The sequence below is a fragment of the Pinus tabuliformis genome, chromosome 9 (genome assembly GCF_031772625.1).
Source record: "Pinus tabuliformis cultivar Carrire ecotype Pingquan chromosome 9, CPIR1, whole genome shotgun sequence".
Lineage (NCBI taxonomy): Eukaryota > Viridiplantae > Streptophyta > Pinopsida > Pinales > Pinaceae > Pinus > Pinus tabuliformis.
Genome location: NC_142307.1, coordinates 32,135,195 through 32,151,917, shown reverse-complemented (window position 1 = coordinate 32,151,917; position 16,723 = coordinate 32,135,195). Strand labels below are relative to the sequence as shown.

General features: G+C 36.2%; 2 protein-coding genes and 2 pseudogenes across 5 annotated transcripts; 3 read left to right on the top strand and 1 right to left on the bottom strand.

Annotated features, from left to right (window-relative positions):
* Positions 1 to 16,723, bottom strand: part of LOC149146959 (putative serine/threonine-protein kinase PBL8 pseudogene) — a 142,789-nt pseudogene that overhangs the window by 34,603 nt on the left and 91,463 nt on the right.
* Positions 5,534 to 6,204, top strand: LOC149146962 (alcohol dehydrogenase 1-like). 2 transcript variants are annotated; one of them, XM_089440309.1, is made up of 3 exons: positions 5,534 to 5,595; positions 5,789 to 5,871; positions 6,067 to 6,204. In XM_089440309.1, exons 2-3 carry the CDS (start codon positions 5,791 to 5,793, stop codon positions 6,193 to 6,195), a joined length of 210 nt encoding a protein of 69 aa, XP_089296435.1. In that variant the 5' UTR covers positions 5,534 to 5,595; positions 5,789 to 5,790; the 3' UTR covers positions 6,196 to 6,204. The 2 variants fall into 2 exon arrangements, with proteins under 2 accessions (XP_089296435.1, XP_089296434.1); XM_089440308.1 differs by lacking the exon at positions 5,534 to 5,595 and having other exon boundaries at positions 5,657 to 5,871.
* On the top strand, positions 6,259 to 7,551 carry LOC149146961 (alcohol dehydrogenase-like). 2 transcript variants are annotated; one of them, XM_089440307.1, is made up of 3 exons: positions 6,259 to 6,601; positions 6,748 to 6,909; positions 7,096 to 7,551. In XM_089440307.1, exons 2-3 carry the CDS (start codon positions 6,832 to 6,834, stop codon positions 7,213 to 7,215), a joined length of 198 nt encoding a protein of 65 aa, XP_089296433.1. In that variant the 5' UTR covers positions 6,259 to 6,601; positions 6,748 to 6,831; the 3' UTR covers positions 7,216 to 7,551. The 2 variants fall into 2 exon arrangements, with proteins under 2 accessions (XP_089296433.1, XP_089296432.1); XM_089440306.1 differs by having other exon boundaries at positions 6,546 to 6,909.
* Positions 10,032 to 16,036, top strand: LOC149146960 (adenosine kinase 2-like; annotated as a pseudogene). The gene is made up of 9 exons (XR_016262768.1): positions 10,032 to 10,381; positions 10,561 to 10,626; positions 10,760 to 10,827; positions 10,930 to 10,997; positions 11,183 to 11,259; positions 11,359 to 11,456; positions 11,572 to 11,642; positions 11,841 to 11,907; positions 11,993 to 16,036. The product of XR_016262768.1 is annotated as an adenosine kinase 2-like (transcript).

Sequence of the window (16,723 nt, the reverse complement as noted above, 5' to 3'; positions counted from 1 at the left end):
GTGGGGCATCTTGCATTATAGCAAGAAGATTCAAAAAAGTCTTGGATGAATTTCTCCTAGCTTCAGGAGGAATTTTAAACAACTCCAAATGTAGAATTTATTGTTGGAATACCCCAACAAAAACAATGCAACGTATCTCACAAATACTGGAAATACCTCTACAAATAAATTGGAGCCACTTCACTTATCTTGGGCTGCCCTTAGTAAAGGAAGTGGTAAAATCAGAAGTCTGGAACAAGCAAGTGGAGAGAATGAGGGAAAAAATTCAGAACTGGGGAGTGATGTGGCCCAACTTGGCAGGAAGAGTGACACTGATTAAAGTACTTCTCTCGGCCTTGCCTATATATCAGTATGCAATCATTATGGCCCCGGAAAGTGCCCACAAGCAAATGGAACTGATAATTAGAAGCTTCCTTTGGCAAGGAGGAAAACAAGATAATAAAAAAAAATTTAGCCTTGTTAGATGGGAGCAAGTTACTCTTCCCTATGAAAAAAGAGGAATATCAATTCACCTGCTAGGGCTAATGAACATTGCTCTAGGGACAAAAATTATATGGAGAATGATAAATGGGAATGGTCACTGGTGGGAAAAAGCTCTAACAATGAAATATTTAAATTGTCATAGAACAAAACTGCTAATTGATACTATTCCAGACAAGCCATGCACCCAGATCTGGAAATTGGTTAAAAGGATAATTCCTCTTATTAGATATCAAATATCCAAAAATATAGGGAATGACAAAACTATTTCTATCTGGGAGGATAGAATTACAAGGAAAAACCCCTTAAATCAACAACAAAATTTAAGAGGACTTCAGAGATGGATGGAAAAGCAAAGTTTTAACACTCTTTATTCTATTTCAGATTGGGATCAGAACAACTGGGTAAGATGGAAAAATCTGGCTACACCACCAACACTAAAAAGTAAGTGGGAAATGTTAAAATTCCATCTGGCAGGGACCGCACCCATCAACAAAGAAGAGCAGGATGAATTTGTTTGGGACCTAAATGGAGGGAACTACACAGTGAAATCAGGGTACAACCTCCTCCAAAATCCTCATAATCAAAATGATTGGAGTATTTGGAAGGCAGCTTTGAAATCAGAGAGTCTGCCCAAAATTAAATTTTTCACCGGGGCCCTTCTCAAAGGCAAAATTCTTACCTCTGAAAATTAAAAAAAAGAAGAAGGTATACAAGGGCCCTCAAAATGTGTCATGTGTCCAAAAATTCATTTGACAACTCTTCATAAAAACTGGGATAAAAGATTCCCATATACAAAGAAAAATAGGCAAAAACAAATAGGATATGGAAATGTCTCCCTTCAATTCTGTGTTGGTAAATTTGGTTAGCTCAAAACAAATGCATTTTCAAAGAACAAAAGCCAAATCTAGGCAAGATCCTAGCAAAAACTTGGAGCCAAGTTGCAGAGATAATAAGTACAAATGGAATCTAAAAAATGGACCAGAACAATTTACAACAAGAGGAGAAAGACTGGTACAACAAAGTAATGTTAGAAAACAAAGCAGAAGCAGGATCTATAGCGAAAAATAAAGAATTTCACACAAACAAGAAATGGAAATTAAGATTGGAGGATAAAGAATTTGCTGAATGGATAAAAGATTAGAAGGGACACATTCTTTTTTTTCTACGGAGCTGCAAAAAATAACCCAGGTAAAGCAAGGGAAGGTGGAGTTATTCTAGAACCAAATGGAAAAAAATCATAACCTATGAATGGAGCCTTGGAGAAATGACAAATAAGAGGGCTGAAGCATACAACCTTCTCCTCGACACAAGGATTTTAAACAAAAATGCAATCAAGGACCCTATAGTAATAGGGGACTCAGCTATCATAATAGCCACATTGGATGCTAAAAGGGACTTCAAAAGCATAGCCATCAACAAAATATATCAAAGGATCAGAACAAGTTTTGAAAGTCTTTGAAAAATAACCCTAAAGCATGTCTTGGGAAACCAAAATAAGGATGCTGATAGCCATGCCAACAAAGCAATTGATAGACTAGTTGGGATTGTCAAAGAGAATAATGAAGTTTATGAAGAAAGTATACCATGACAAGAATATATAGAACCGAAGAAAGTAGATATAGAATCGAAGAATATCACAAGAAATATTACAGGGAGGAAAAAATAAAAAAGAAGAATCAAATCGTTAAGTCAAAAGGATATTGCATGAGGAAAGCAGAGAATATATGTGAGTAGAGGTTCTCAAATGTAATCAGCCTTGCTCAAAGCACATGATTCTCACAATCCAAAAAAAGCTACCCTATATGATGAATCACAAATGCCTGGATTGTAATGTTAACGTAACAGTTAGCCACGTTCACCTGCGTAGGCTCCCAGGCGACTCAAGACAGTATGGAAACCAGTAGCAATAGGGCTCTCCTCAACAGAGACCAAAACATCAGGAATAAAGACCACAAAACAATAAACAAATTCGGCAAAGTAAGAGTGAGAAGAGAGATGAAGAATCATCACACAGGAACCGTTGGATCTTGGAGATCAACGGTCGAGGTTTGACAACATTTGTAGCAGAAGAGGAACTCAGAGATGTTATCGTAGCCATCGATGGTGGCAGATCAATGGTCATCGGGTGCCAACATGATCGAGAGTTAGTCAAAGAGAATAGGTGGGATTATAAATAGGAATGGTTTTTCTGGGGGAGATTAAGCGGTAAGTGGTTATAGGAGGGAACCACCTGATCCCACTCACCGTTGGACATGTTATAAAAGGGTGGAGTGAGAATACCGCTTTATCGAGTGGGTATTCTCCACGTGATTTGCCGACTTGAAATCCTCGATAGTCGTTGGATCTATCGTGAGTGCATCAACGGTGGTGGAGTGACGTGTTATTTGATTGATCGGGGTGTCTATCAGATCTAACGGAGGAAATTCTATGGTGGAGATTGAGCCTAATAAAGGTAAGCTTTGAAATTCGTGCAAAGGCTGTGGAAAGCGAAATTTGTTTCTTCCCGTGTGTTTGTGTTTATGTTCACCTTTTCCAAAGTTAAGTGCGAGTTTTTGGTTAACTCTGCTTTATTCAAAGTTATGTGTGGGTTTGGTTACCACGCGAGGCTTAAGGAACTCAAGTCAAAATTTGGAAAGTTTCCCCTTAGCTCAGAACCTCAACCTTTGCTTTATAGTCTTTGAAGTTTATAGAAACAGGGCTGTAAAAATAGCGGTGGAGAATGCGCTCCCATTTCGCGCACTACTTTGAATCAACCCTCATCTGATAGTACAAGGAACCAACTTCCTTTTCTTTTTTTTTTTGCATTATATAAAAAGTAACTGATAGTGTTAAAAAAATAAAAAATTATTCCTCCATCTAAATAATTAACATATTACACAAACTAATTATGGTATTTAAAATACATTATCTCTCATTACATTAATTATTGTTAATGATTCATAAAAAGCGATTTAAAAATACAAAATTAATTTAATTTTAATAATATAATTTAGTTATATCATATTAATAACATTAATATTAAAAATTTAACATTATCATCACACAAATAGTAAAAATCTTATTAAACTTAATCATTTACATATTCTCTATTCTTCCATTTATATATTATTTAGATAAAGGTAATTTAACTTTAGAAGTCAATTGCAAAGTCACTTACAAAGAAACCATTAATCATGAACAAGTATAATATATGAAAAACTAACCACAAATATGAAAGTGTGAGAAAACTTTTAAATGTATTTTTAAAAATTACAAAAACCCTCTTTTAAAATAAATAATTGCATTATGTGTAACAATTTACTATGTTGTGTTTTTAAAGTGAGAAATATTCCATTATAATGAAGAAGTAATTAAATTTTTTAATTTATTATTATTTTAATATCTATGAGGATTTTATTTTTATTTTTTTTAAAGTTAACATTATAATAAATTATTATAAAAATTTATATATAAAGCTTCATTTTCCTCATCAAAAACTATATTTGGCATGTCTTATGAAATCTTCATAATTGTTGGCCTCTTCCTCAGCTATTAATAATATTTTAAAATGTTGGTGTGCCTACTCTTTAATTTCTTGTTGCCCTTTAATTTTGGCATACCCTTCTCCCTTTATTACCTCTATGTGATTCTTTACTCTTCAAATTTTGATTATATTATGAAATAAGGAAGTGTTCTTGTCACCATCCTGAATCCATAAGTTCTTAGATTTTATTCTTAGTTCGTTTCAGTGTTTTGGTAACACTGAAACGACAAAATTATTTGTGAATGGTTCCCTTGGTCACGCGTTACAAATTCAAGTCACCATCCTGTGAATTTGTATGGTTCATTGATTAACATGTGTGTACGTTTATTTATAGTTAATTCTTAGGTCACACATTTTTTACATTTATTTATAGTTAATTCTAGGTCACACATTTTTTGTGAAATAACAGGCTTCTTTCTCGGGAATGATTCTCTTGGACACTCATTACTGGTGAGATTCTATTTTTGATCGACCGATTCTATATGTAAGCACACTAAATTTCATGATTCTATTTCATGTACAATTTCTTAACCACAAACTCTACAGTTATCTTCTCCTCCCACATTAACATCTCTGTCAAGTATTGAGTTTATAGTATATCATACCATGATCTATTTTCAACTCGAGTTAGTTTATTCTTAATATACATAAAGACAGGGCGACTGGCTTGAAATGGAAATTCTATCAAGCGGTGCTGAAGTACAGATAAATATACCATAAACGATATAATACACTTAGCATAAAAATATCATCGCAGTTTTCTTTTTGAAAATTGGATTATGAATGAAATTTTACAGAAATTTAACTCACGACAAACAGAGTCTCTCTCCACGAATCAGTTGTGGACATCAAATCTCCACTTGCGGTGAAAATATGGCATTCCATTGACTGCACACTCTGCGACATGTACAGATGCATTCAAATGGCATCCACGCCAATATCTTCTCTTGTAGTTCCTTTGGCAGGAAAGAACAGCCTAGGCGCCCACTAACTCTCTCCATTTCCATCACTTCTCAATCATGACCTATTTTGAGCAAGCCTTAATATCTTAAAAAAAAGATAGGTGTGATATTCAGAAATTCATACGACTCTTTATAAGGCACTGTAATTAGGCCGATAGGCCTTCCCTTTGGAACAGACTTTCGTCGTCCCTTTTTCTCCCGTGCTGACACGTGGACAGTTATGCCATCGATGGGTTTCTCCCTTCCCTTTGTCTCCCGTGCTTCTTTTCTTTGAGAGATTGACACCTGGCATTCTTCAGACGAGAATGTACATCTGACATCTGTGCACAGTTTTTTTAGGGCCGCTCTCTACTGACATCTGTGCACATTTCGTGATATTCGTCACGCTTTTCCTCCTTCAGTTACTCGTCATGGCCTTCATCCTTCAGTTACGGGCGGAACATGGCCTTCATCCTTCAGTTACGGGCGGAACATGGCCTTCATTTCTGTTATGGGCGGAGGGTTGTTATCGGCGGAGAGCTCGAGAACCATCGTCCTCATTGTTACAAGTAAACGAGTCTATGTTGTTACAGGTAAACGCTTTGCTGATATCTCCTTCACTGTCACAAGATCAATCAGGCTTATGAGGTAAATTGGCTGCCTAAGAGTAATCTTTATCTATATGCATTTTCATTCTGTAATATGGGACTCTTATGCAGGCCCACGGTTTTCTGATTGTTGTTACTTTTGTGATAATGAGCAGACGTTAATGTCCAGTGTAAAGATAATGGTTTCTTTGACTGGAATTGTTGTGTAAAATTCTTCTCTGTTGTGGAATCAGGGATGGGTGCTACTTTGAACGCAGGCAAACCCAAGAAGGGTTCGATAGTAGCAGTATTTGGCCTGGGGGCTGTTGGGCTTGCTGTAAGTACTAATAACAAGTGCCCTCTTTATGTTCCACTGTATGCATATTAGTATATGTTGCAGTTTTAAAGTCCTCAAACCTTTTTCTAGGGACTATTCTGTTCACTTCCCCTACCTGCATTTTCATTGGGACCAATATGATGAGGGTAGAGTTTAATTATATGTTAGCCTTCTGACCCGAGTTTAACTACGCAGGCTTGTGAAGGTGCAAGAATTGCAGGAGCTGCTCGAATAATTGGAATCGATTTCAATAATGAGAGATATGAACGAGGTAATTGTATATTTCCCACTTCCATTATTGGAAAATCTGTGTACATATGTTGATATGTTGACTTGTAGAATTACCTTTTTAACCCTTTCTTGTAATCTTTCCTTTCTCAGCAAAATAATTTGGAGTAACGGAATTTATAAACCCTAAAGAGTACGAAAAACCTATTCAGCAGGTACGTTGAGCTGCCCAAAATGATCATCAAACTCTCTCCCAGATCAGAGTATTGGTTGCTTTTGACTAGTGTGGTACTTTAGTACTTAGGTGGGGGAGATTTTAAGTTTTCGCATGGAGTGCACTCATTCACCATCCATTCAAAGCAGTGTAGACTCTTAATTTCCAAACACTTATAAAAAATGTTTACAGGTAATTGCGGAAAAAATTGATGGAGGGGTGGACTGCAGTGTCGAATGCACAGGGAGTATTGAGGCCACGGTTCAAGCTTTGGAATGCTGCCATGATGTACTAGCTCTTGGTTTCCTTTGGTTTAAGATACATCAATCATTTCAATTCTAAGCTGTAGCTTTAAAGTTTAAACTGATTGCTTCGATTTAATTAAGAAAATGCAGGCAATGCATATGTTTGATATCAGAGTTCTGTTTTTGCAGGGTTGGGGTGTAGCTGTTTTAACAGGGGTCCCTCGTTCAGACGCAGTCTTTAAAACGAATCCTGTAAACTTTCTGAGCGAGAAAATGTTGAAAGGAACCTTCTTTGGAAATTATAAGCCTCGTACTGATTTGCCAGGCCTTGTAGAGATGTATTTGAATGGGGTAAGACTTCATAACATAGTTGTAACAGCTTATTCAAACCATAATTGTAGATAATACTGTGTGGTCATATTTCCCAGTTGTTTTTTTTTTGTCTGTACCATGACGGGAGCAATCTATGCTTATCATATCTAATTAGAGTTATAATTACGGTTTTAATCTTTCCTTCCTTGATTGTTAAATTTGCAGGAGCTTGAACTGGATAAATTTGTTATAGACAAGGTTTCTTTTGCTGACATCAACAAGGCATTTGATCACATGCTTAAAGGAGAGGGTCTGAGAACTGTAATTAAAGTCATCCAAGATTAGTGACAAATATGAACACAGTTGGAATATCTCCAATGTTATGAAGGCATGCTGAACTATTTCAAACTGTTATGTGATTAATGTCGTGGCTTTTATGTGTAACTATGGTATGCAATTAAAGTCCTGGAAAGCATGTAAACAGTTATAATAATTTTAGGGTAAGTATGATGTTTAAGTTTTGACACTGCTTCCAAAACAGCCATCCAAAAGGTCATTACTATAATAGCTTGATTAGAAATAGATTGAATGAGAAGGTCCAGATGGGGTATTCAATCATCTCCATCCATCTGTTCTGCATCCTCAGTGCTTACTTGAACAATATATCAGCCTTCATATTTATCCCTTGTAGACATGATGAAAAGATAATGACATGGAATTTTTCCTTGCTTCTCTGACTCCGTCCAATGATGGGCCAGCTGCAAATTTTCCTGATTGAAATTTCCATTTGACCTCTCTGCAATGTGTTTGGAATCTCTTATCACCTGTAGACAATTTAAACCTTTCTCTATTGCTATTTTCAGAATCTACCAAAAAGCATAAAGTTCTGCTCTGTTGTTTGATCCATCTCCTACAGCTCTGCTTTGAAACTGATCTCGTAATTGTCTCTTAAAGTAATGCCTCATGATCCACAATAGCTGGGATTACCTTGACAAGCCTCGTTGAAATAACTCCACACTATTGTTATATATATATATATCTATATATATATCTATATATATATCTATATATATCTATATATATATCTATCTATCTATATATATATATATATATATATATATATATATATATATATATATATATTCAATCAATTAGTTTTGAGTATTTGCTTTCTAGATTGTTACCGTGACAAATCTAGGGTAATCCCTGACAAATTATGCTTGGGGCTATAATTGTGGAGCCATTGAGTGCAGAATTGATGCATAGATCCTGTAGCAAGAGAGATCTGAACTGTGCAGGGTGATTGAAGTAGGAAAAGTGTCCAGGTTACAGATGTAGCGGCGAAGAGTGGCCAACAATGGGGTGGCACTAAAACTACTTATGTGATAGATACGGAAGAAGAAACTCATCACAATTTCGAAAGTATTCATATTTGCCATTTAAAATGTAAATTCTTCTGATTCCTTTTTCAAGAAAACAGTGGGAATTTATAGATTGTGTTCCTTTGTTTACATTAATGATAAAAGATCCAGACGAAATTCCCTGAAGGCTTGTTCTTTTTAAGGGTTTGAGTGAAAAATGTCGCTGCGTATGTATCCTACTTATGGAAAAGGGTATAAACAGTTTTGGGGCAGCAAAGATTGCTCCAGAGAAAATTCCAAGAAACTGAAATCATTTTAATTGAATTTGAAATTGTAGAAACCTTGAACCCCTTTCTTGGTTTGAAATCAAAGTTGAAGATGATTGGTTTGAGTAGAAGGAAAACGAGTGTATGGGAGTATGGGAGTGTAGAAGGAAAAATATCTGGAGACACAGATTATGTGAGGAAGCAAAACACAAAGATGGTCTAAAACTATTGTTAGAATTGGATATCAAAGAAACCTGTTAACCTATTGCGAATGAGTGATGCATAAGCAATGTTAAGTGGGGGCAATTGGTGTGTGACCAATGTTCTGTGTGAACTGGCGATCATTGGGAGTTGTTACCTGGATACACAGATTAAAGTATAACTGAAAATTTTGGTTGAGACTATTTCCATTTTTGGAAAGCCAAATTGTAAAATGCCCTTTAAAGGAAGGATGTGTAGGGATTGCAGAAATTTCCAGAATCAAATTCTTGATGTAAATTTTTAAAAATTCACCTTATATTAAAGGTTTCTAATTTTTTTGAGAGCGCTCTTTCTTCTTTTTAAACCCCTTAAAGGTGGGGTGGGGATGTAAGATATATATTTTATTTGTAGAAATTCAGACAAGTAAATAGAACATTTAAAATATTTGCACTGTTTTGCCTCTTAAAATGCTTGAAAATGAAAGTTTGAATTGTATCTTGGACAGAGCATAGATTAATAAGTGCTAAAAGCTTGCTTTGAGGGCCAGAGAAATACATATTGTTTTGAATGGTGGGTTTGCCAAAATGGAATCTAAAACCACTATATTTGAGGACTTAAGTATGTAAAACAAAATACTTTGAAAAATACAATACATGAATTTAAAATCGGTTTCAAAATTTTAATAATGTTAATGTTTTAGTTCTACTATCAACCAGTAATGTAAGTGATTTGTTTTAACATTTGCAAATCACAAATTTCTCCACTTTTCATTTACCATGTACAACGTTGTAATTTACTTTTCATTTAGAAAAAAACCGTGCTGCCAATAATCTATTGAACCTATTGAGCTTTAAGTATGAACGCGTTCTACACTTACTATATTAATATGAATGGTTTGGTTTTGGTTTTGTTCTTCTAATATCAAATGTACTGGTACAGGATGGTCAACGTGGTTATTGCCTTCGTCACTACTTACCTTTATATATGCTTGACTATCTATAGAACTTTCTTCCTTTCACTAATCCTATCGGCCTCTCTTTGTACCTTTTGGGACAATTGCTAGTAAACTAGAATATCTTGTTAGGCCGATAGGCCTTCCTTTGAAAGAAACTTTCGTCGTCCTTTTGTTCCTAACGTTGACACCTGGCGTCCTGGGTCCACATTCGCGTGGCGTAATGTCCTGTTGCCACCTGGTCTTGTTCACGTGATGGGTAAGGTACTCTTGTGGCTCACGCCCAACCCGACCATGGTGATGATCTAGGGTTATGATCACCTGAAGGAGGATAATTGGTGGAGGTTTGGTCCTAACCCTAACTGCATGCCTAAAACCCTACGTCTCATTTCGCTTTTGCATTTTTGTTTGTTGTCATCGCGTTTTGATGTGAGGGTTTTGCAGGTTCTGGTTTGTGCATGGAGAGACGAACCTCCTTCCTCTTCTATTCAAGAGTATTAATCCCTTCTCCGTGCCTCGTTATTCCACATGTGAACATGTTTCGACTTCCTCCGTGCCCATGTCCTGGTTCCCTCTGCTACCAAAATTCTCAAGATATGCATTGAAGCTCGACTCCCCTTTACCATGAGTCTGACGATTCCTCAGGAGTTGAGTATTCTGCATATGAAAATTTTTCTTAGAAAGGAACTCAACCATGGCATATGTTGCTGGAGAAAGGCGCTGAATGGCAGGTATTAGTTAGCTTTTTTTATTTGTTTTTCCCAATAACTCGTTTTTGTTTTGTTTCATTTCCATTAATGTTTGATTTTCTTGATTTACAAGTAGGGTTTGGTTTATAATGTGTTTCCTCTTCTTTCTTGCAGAAGCCTAGGTTTCTTGTTCCCTTAGTCTCTGACTTACTGTTTCATAGCGATTCTTGTAGTAGGTTCTGTCCATGTTTTCCCAGGAAGCGGAATAAACTCGAGGACGCTCGAAGGTAGCATTCCAAGTTCCCTTAGGTTTTCAGTCTGTCGTTTCCTGAAAGAGATTCATTCTCACGGATCTAGGCCGTGAGGGTTGCGGTAACCGTGATTTCCTTTATCTCTGTGCATGTCTATTACTGGTCTCAGGCACCCTTCTTGGCAAGGACAAGTTTGGGGCAGAGATGAAGAAAAATTCGAAAGCCCCTGGAGTCAATGTAACTTCCATTATCTTCAGTATAGTTCGTTTTCATTGCAAAAGTACTCTGTTTCCCTGAAGAATCACTGATATGAGAAACTATATTTTGTGTTTCATACAGGTGCATTATTATGAGGATGAAACAAAACCAACTGGTACATGTACTGTTCTTATCGTTGGGGGTGAAAGGTGAGCACTGAAAATGTCTCTTAACAGTGTGTTATTGTATTGTACAGTGTACTAGTTCTTTTGTCACTGACACCCCAGATACCTGAGTTTCTTGACCTATGCACATAATATTCGCTTCATTGCCAGTTGTTCTCGTCAGGTTTTTCTCTCTTGACTCGTTTAAATATTAACCTTGTAATGTTCAGGTCAGTGGTTGTAAATTTGTTAGCAACAAATTGCTACAAATCAGAACACTTGAAATCACCCGAAAACTGGGCTTTAGGTAATGTACTGAAGTTTTTGCTCTCTTTTAAGTTATTTTCTCAATGCTTAGGCTTTACTTAGCTCTAAGTTTAAAAGGAAATTATTGTTTGTTGTACAGTTGAGAAGGCCAAGTTCTTTTATATTGCTGGCTTTTTCCTTGCAGTCTCGCCTGAGTCGATTCAACTTGTGGCTGAACATGCAGCTCAGAAAGGGAGGGTAAAGTGTATTGTAATCACTTTGGTATCTGGAAGCAGAGGGGTTATTGTGTTATTGTTTATTTGGCAAACAAACAATGTCCATGCCAAATGGTCTTGTATTTCATGTCGTGCAGATATTTATGATGAATCTTGCATCTCCTTATATCTGTGAATGTTTTACTGAGGCATGGATGAAAGTTTTTCCGTAAGACCTACTTCCTTGCATTGTTTTAGTCTGATATCTAGATAGCAGATGATTACGCAGATAGAACTTAAAACATTTCTATTTTCATACCAAGTTGATTTGGCTTCTTTCTTCTATGATATCCGAATTCCCTCTGTTATAACTTATATTTATTATACTGTTTGAAATGTTTCATGACATCTGGCAATTTTACCTCAGGTATATGGATTATGTTTTTGGAGATGAGACTGAAGCAAGGACTTTTGCAAAGGCGCAAGGGTGGGAGGTAAATTATGTGATCTTAATTTCTGACCAATATACTTCTGAACTTGAATGGAGTAGATGTTTACTAAATCTTTTGCATTTTCTAGACTGGCAATGTTGAAGAAATAGCCCTAAATATGTCAGCACTGCCAAAGGAAACTGGAACTCACAAGAGGATAGCTGGTTATTACACAAGGTGCAGATCAAGTAGTCGTTGCAAAAGCTTTTCGATCTTTTGTTTATAGCTGACATTGAGATTAAGAGAAGATTTTTCTTGAATATTGTACTGGAAGAGGCTAAAAGTTTCAGTGGTCTATGGTACTGGTCTCAGGAATATAAACAAAAGACAAAAGACAAAAGATCGAAAATAATTACCTTTCCAGCTTTTGCAACGACTACTGGATCTGCACCTGGTAATTATTTCTCAATTTCTCATTATTGTACTGGAAGAGGCTAAAAGTTTTAGTGGTCCTGGACTCTTGGACATTCCTTCTATATTCAACCAAATACATTCTGGTCTATGGTTCTAGATTTCCTTCCCTTATGATTAAGGATAATATGAGTTCAATCTAGTTCTTAGGAGATTGTTGATGTCTGGACTCTGGAGTTCTTACTTGGTAAAAATTGTGCAACTCCTTGAGAGTTAACATTGGTGACAAACAATATGTACATTATGGTCTGTGACATGGCATGGCCATCACCATTATCTTTACAAACTGATTCTAGATGATAAGAGAGCTCAGAAACATCATCTCGTTTCATGACAGAAGGTGATAGATAGTCTGCCAGGACTTTGTTGGACTCTAGAGTCTACTACAAATCTATATTGTTAAAGGAAACCCTTAGCAGATGATGACCTTATTTGAACCGTGTTGTGAGAATTTTTGGGTTGTTGGTAATGGAGAATTGAGTAGAAAGGTTAACCCCAGTTTGTGAGCATAACCAAATTGTACTACTTTAAAGCTGAAAATAATTTTGCACTAGAACGCTGATTTTGAGTAGTGTTGACTCTGAGATGCCTCTGCAAATATTTCATCATGTGATCTGTCATGAGTCGAAGTATCTGAGCAGGTTGTTGATGTCTGGAGTTCTTACTTGGTAAAAATTGTGCAACCCCATGGGAGTCAACATTTGTGACAAACTCTATGTAGAGTATGGTCTGTGACATGGCATATCCATCACCTTTATCTGTACATTCTGATTCTGGATGATAAGAGAGCTCAGAAACATCATCTCGATTCATGACGGAAGGTGATAGATGCCTGCCAGGATTTTGTTGGAGTCCACTATAAATCTCCAACCTTAAGGGAACCCTTAGTAGATGACCTTAGAACCGTATTGTGAGAATTTTGGGTTTGTTGGTAACAGAGAATTGAGTAGAACGGTTAACCCAAGTTTGTTAGTATACTCAAATTGTATTAGTTTAAAGCTGAAAATAAATTTGCACTTGCATGCTGATTTTGAGATGCCTCTGGAAACATTTCACCATGCGATCTGTCATTACTCAGATTATTTATATATGTATTGAGCTCTGGTTTTTCATATTTTTCCTGTATATCTATTCAAATAATAAAAAAAAGAAAATGTTCTCTACAGCAGAAATGAGTGTGTGTAATAATTTTGGAATCATATTGGTTATTCACTCTTTCTTCTCCTTGTAAGTACTTCTCTTTAACCAATCTTCTTCTGTTTCTTTTGTCTGTTGTGTTCTATCATGGCAAGAATGTATTCTGTCTTCTCCTTGGAAGGAATTTGTATCTTACTCATATTACCAATCCCTTTTGTTTTTTTCCATGCATGTAATTTTGGTTGTATTTTTTTCATTAGGAGAGATACAAGTTGTGATACAGAGGAAGTTATGCACATTACATAATGTACTTTTTCTTCTCCTTGTGAGGGATTTTTGTCTTGTTACCAATGTACCATTCTTCGTCTGTTTTTTCTTTGCTGTTCTATCATATCCAAGAATGTACTCTTTCTTATAATTGGAAGTAATTTATATCTTACCAAGATTAAAATTGTACTCTATTATTCTCATGTACCAGTCGCGTCTGTTTATTGTTTTTTAATTAGGAGTGATAAAAATTGTCATTGCCCATTGGTAAATCATAGAACAGTCTTCCGCTCTTTCTTCTCTCTGTTGTTCCATTGTGCCAATGATGTGTACCTTTTTTATCATTGTAAGGAATTTATATCTTACTATTTGGCTTCATGTATATCTTATATCTCACTACTCTTTCTTGTCATTGTAAGGAATTTATTTCTTACCATAATTTATACCAATCTCTTGTTTCGCTTCTTGTATCATATTTTGTTATAATTGATTTTTATTAGGAGAGGCACAAGTCGTGATAGGGAGGAAGCTATGCACATGTAATTTGCCAAGGGACTTTCTGGTGTTTAAAAATTAAATTGCCACATATCTCCGCTGGTCCGTCATGAGCGTATTAGCTGTTAATTTGTTAATGTTTAGTTTCATGGCACTTTTAATGAGAATTATTGAGTAGACAAATTTTGCATCAAGTGCTTTTCTCTTCTTTAAAGAAACAAATGGTTCTCGTTATCTGATTGTCCTCTTTTTTTTTATAAATGCAAACAAACACAGAACACAAAGAAGCTCTTAATAAGCCAAAGAGATCCACTGGGGGTATGGGGTTGGATACCCACAAACACAGAAGTCATTGGGGTGTGGGGCTTTATACCCACAAACACAGAAGGACACAAAGAAACTCTACATAAACCAAATAGATGCGCGGAACACACAAGTTGTGTTAGGGTGTGGGTTGGATACCCACAAACACAGAAGGATACAAAGAAACTCTGGGTGTGGGAATAGATACCCACAGACACAGGACACAAAGAAACTCTTAATAACCCAAAGAGATCCACTGAACACATGTGATATTGATAATGGAAAAAGGGAAGATTCTATTACATCAACTTTAATATTTTGGGTGTGAATGGAGTAAGGGAAGATTCTGGTGCGGACATTGAAGCAGAAAGGACATGCAGAAACTCTTAATAAGCCAAAAGAGATTCACTGAGAACATATGTCTTGTTGAAAATGGAGAAAGGGAAAATTCCATTACATCAACCTTAGTATTTTGGTACAGAGGATCACATAAAACTTTGAGTTGCTTCCCACTATTTTAAGTCACATTGATATAGCAAAGAGTCACGAATGTTGGAAAAACATGAAAGGAAAACTGAATATTTTAGAAAGGTTTGGAAACATTTTCTTTTTCCACTCTGATGTTTAATGATCCCATCCAAAGCCCTATACTCCATACGGAAATAAACTACATGCTAAAATAATGAAGGAAATGGACATGACCGCAATAAGTACTGTTTGCAAATTCAAACACCAGACATACAAAATATTTAGCCTGATTTGTTTGACACAAATTGCTCAGAGCATGAAAGAATGACACGTGATTGTTGCTCATCTAGAAGAATGAAGACGAAAGAAATTTTATTAGTGTCTACACATGACGAATATATAAAAGGGGACTGCTAGGCATACCAAAAGTATATAGATAAAGCATAAACTCGTAAACCCTAAAAATAATATAAATAGGTATAGACCTTTTAACGTAGATATAGATATAAAAGAGCTAGTGTGAGCGTCGTCAATAACTGAGATTGTTATCCGAGGAATGGCCCGGACTGAGTGGATCAGGCTGGATAATCTGGAAGAGCTGGGTGCTTCCACGATGGTACAGACAAAGACAAAACTTCAATGTACCTTAAGCCATAAAATCACATTATTCATTTGCTAACCAACTCCTTGCAAATTTTAGGCCTAAAGCAATTTCCCAATATTTTCCGAGATTCCTACTTTGTTGAAATAAATTTATCTTCCCATAGCGTTTCTCTAATTATTTGTTTTGGGAGAGGGAAGGGGGAAGATTAGATATTTATTTTCAGATGGGCTACTGGCACCTGTTACCCCGAAAATTCTGCTCATATGATTTGTCATAGGCTGCACTTCCAATTTCCCAATAACAGAATGGTGCCCTGAGTATTTATTTGGACATATTTTGTTTCCATATAAAATATTAAGCATTCCTTGAAATTGTGGGTTTCTTGACTTTTGAACAATAACTATTTGTTTTGCTGGGATGCTGATGATTCAGTGCCTTTCTTCTGGGGCATTGCAGCTGATGATTACCTTGTATTATTTGATGAGCCAAATGTCTTGAAAGAAGGATGTGGAAAATCTTTTGCTCCATTTCCCCAAGGTAATATAGGACTGCTAAATTAGAGCTTATCTGTTTTTTAGCTATATGGCACATGAAAGTGTAGTTGAATGTTGGCTATAGAGCCTCTAATGTAATATTGGTTGTTGCATTTGCCTTCGCAGGTTGTTACTTCTCTACATCATGTGGATTGCCGAGCTTTGAACATCCTTTGAATAAGCTGATGCCAATGCCTCGTGTTGATAGTGCATTTGGCAATAGCAGGATCTCTTCCTCTGGCTGGGTAGAATCCTCTCATGGCAAGCTCATTACTAATACTTCGCAAGAGTTCACGTATGATAATTTAATGACTTTTCAAGCACTTGGAGAGAACCAGATTGTGAACCAAACGATAGCAACCAATAGTAAGGTTATTGTAGAGGCAGCCACAGGAATAGAATTATCCTCTGAAGTTGATGACTTCTTCACTTTATATTTAGATTTCAATTCTCCTATGGCTGTAATAAATGTTTCAAATGCACTTAATAAAAATGTATCCATTGTTGACTCTAGTGGAACGTTCTTCAGCTCTCTGAATAATAATCAAAATGCAGGGGGAGACGATACAATCACCAGCACCCAACAGACGTACAATTATCA

Excerpts from the sequence above, each read along its gene's own strand:
- LOC149146962 (XM_089440309.1), top strand. The coding sequence starts at position 5,791 with ATGGGTGCTACTTTGAACGCAGGCAAACCCAAGAAGGGTTCGATAGTA. Across the intron at positions 5,872-6,066 it reads TGGGGGCTGTTGGGCTTGCT|GCTTGTGAAGGTGCAAGAAT; the intron begins GTAAGTACTAAT and ends TTAACTACGCAG.
- LOC149146961 (XM_089440306.1), top strand. The coding sequence starts at position 6,703 with ATGCAGGCAATGCATATGTTTGATATCAGAGTTCTGTTTTTGCAGGGT. Across the intron at positions 6,910-7,095 it reads TAGAGATGTATTTGAATGGG|GAGCTTGAACTGGATAAATT; the intron begins GTAAGACTTCAT and ends TTAAATTTGCAG.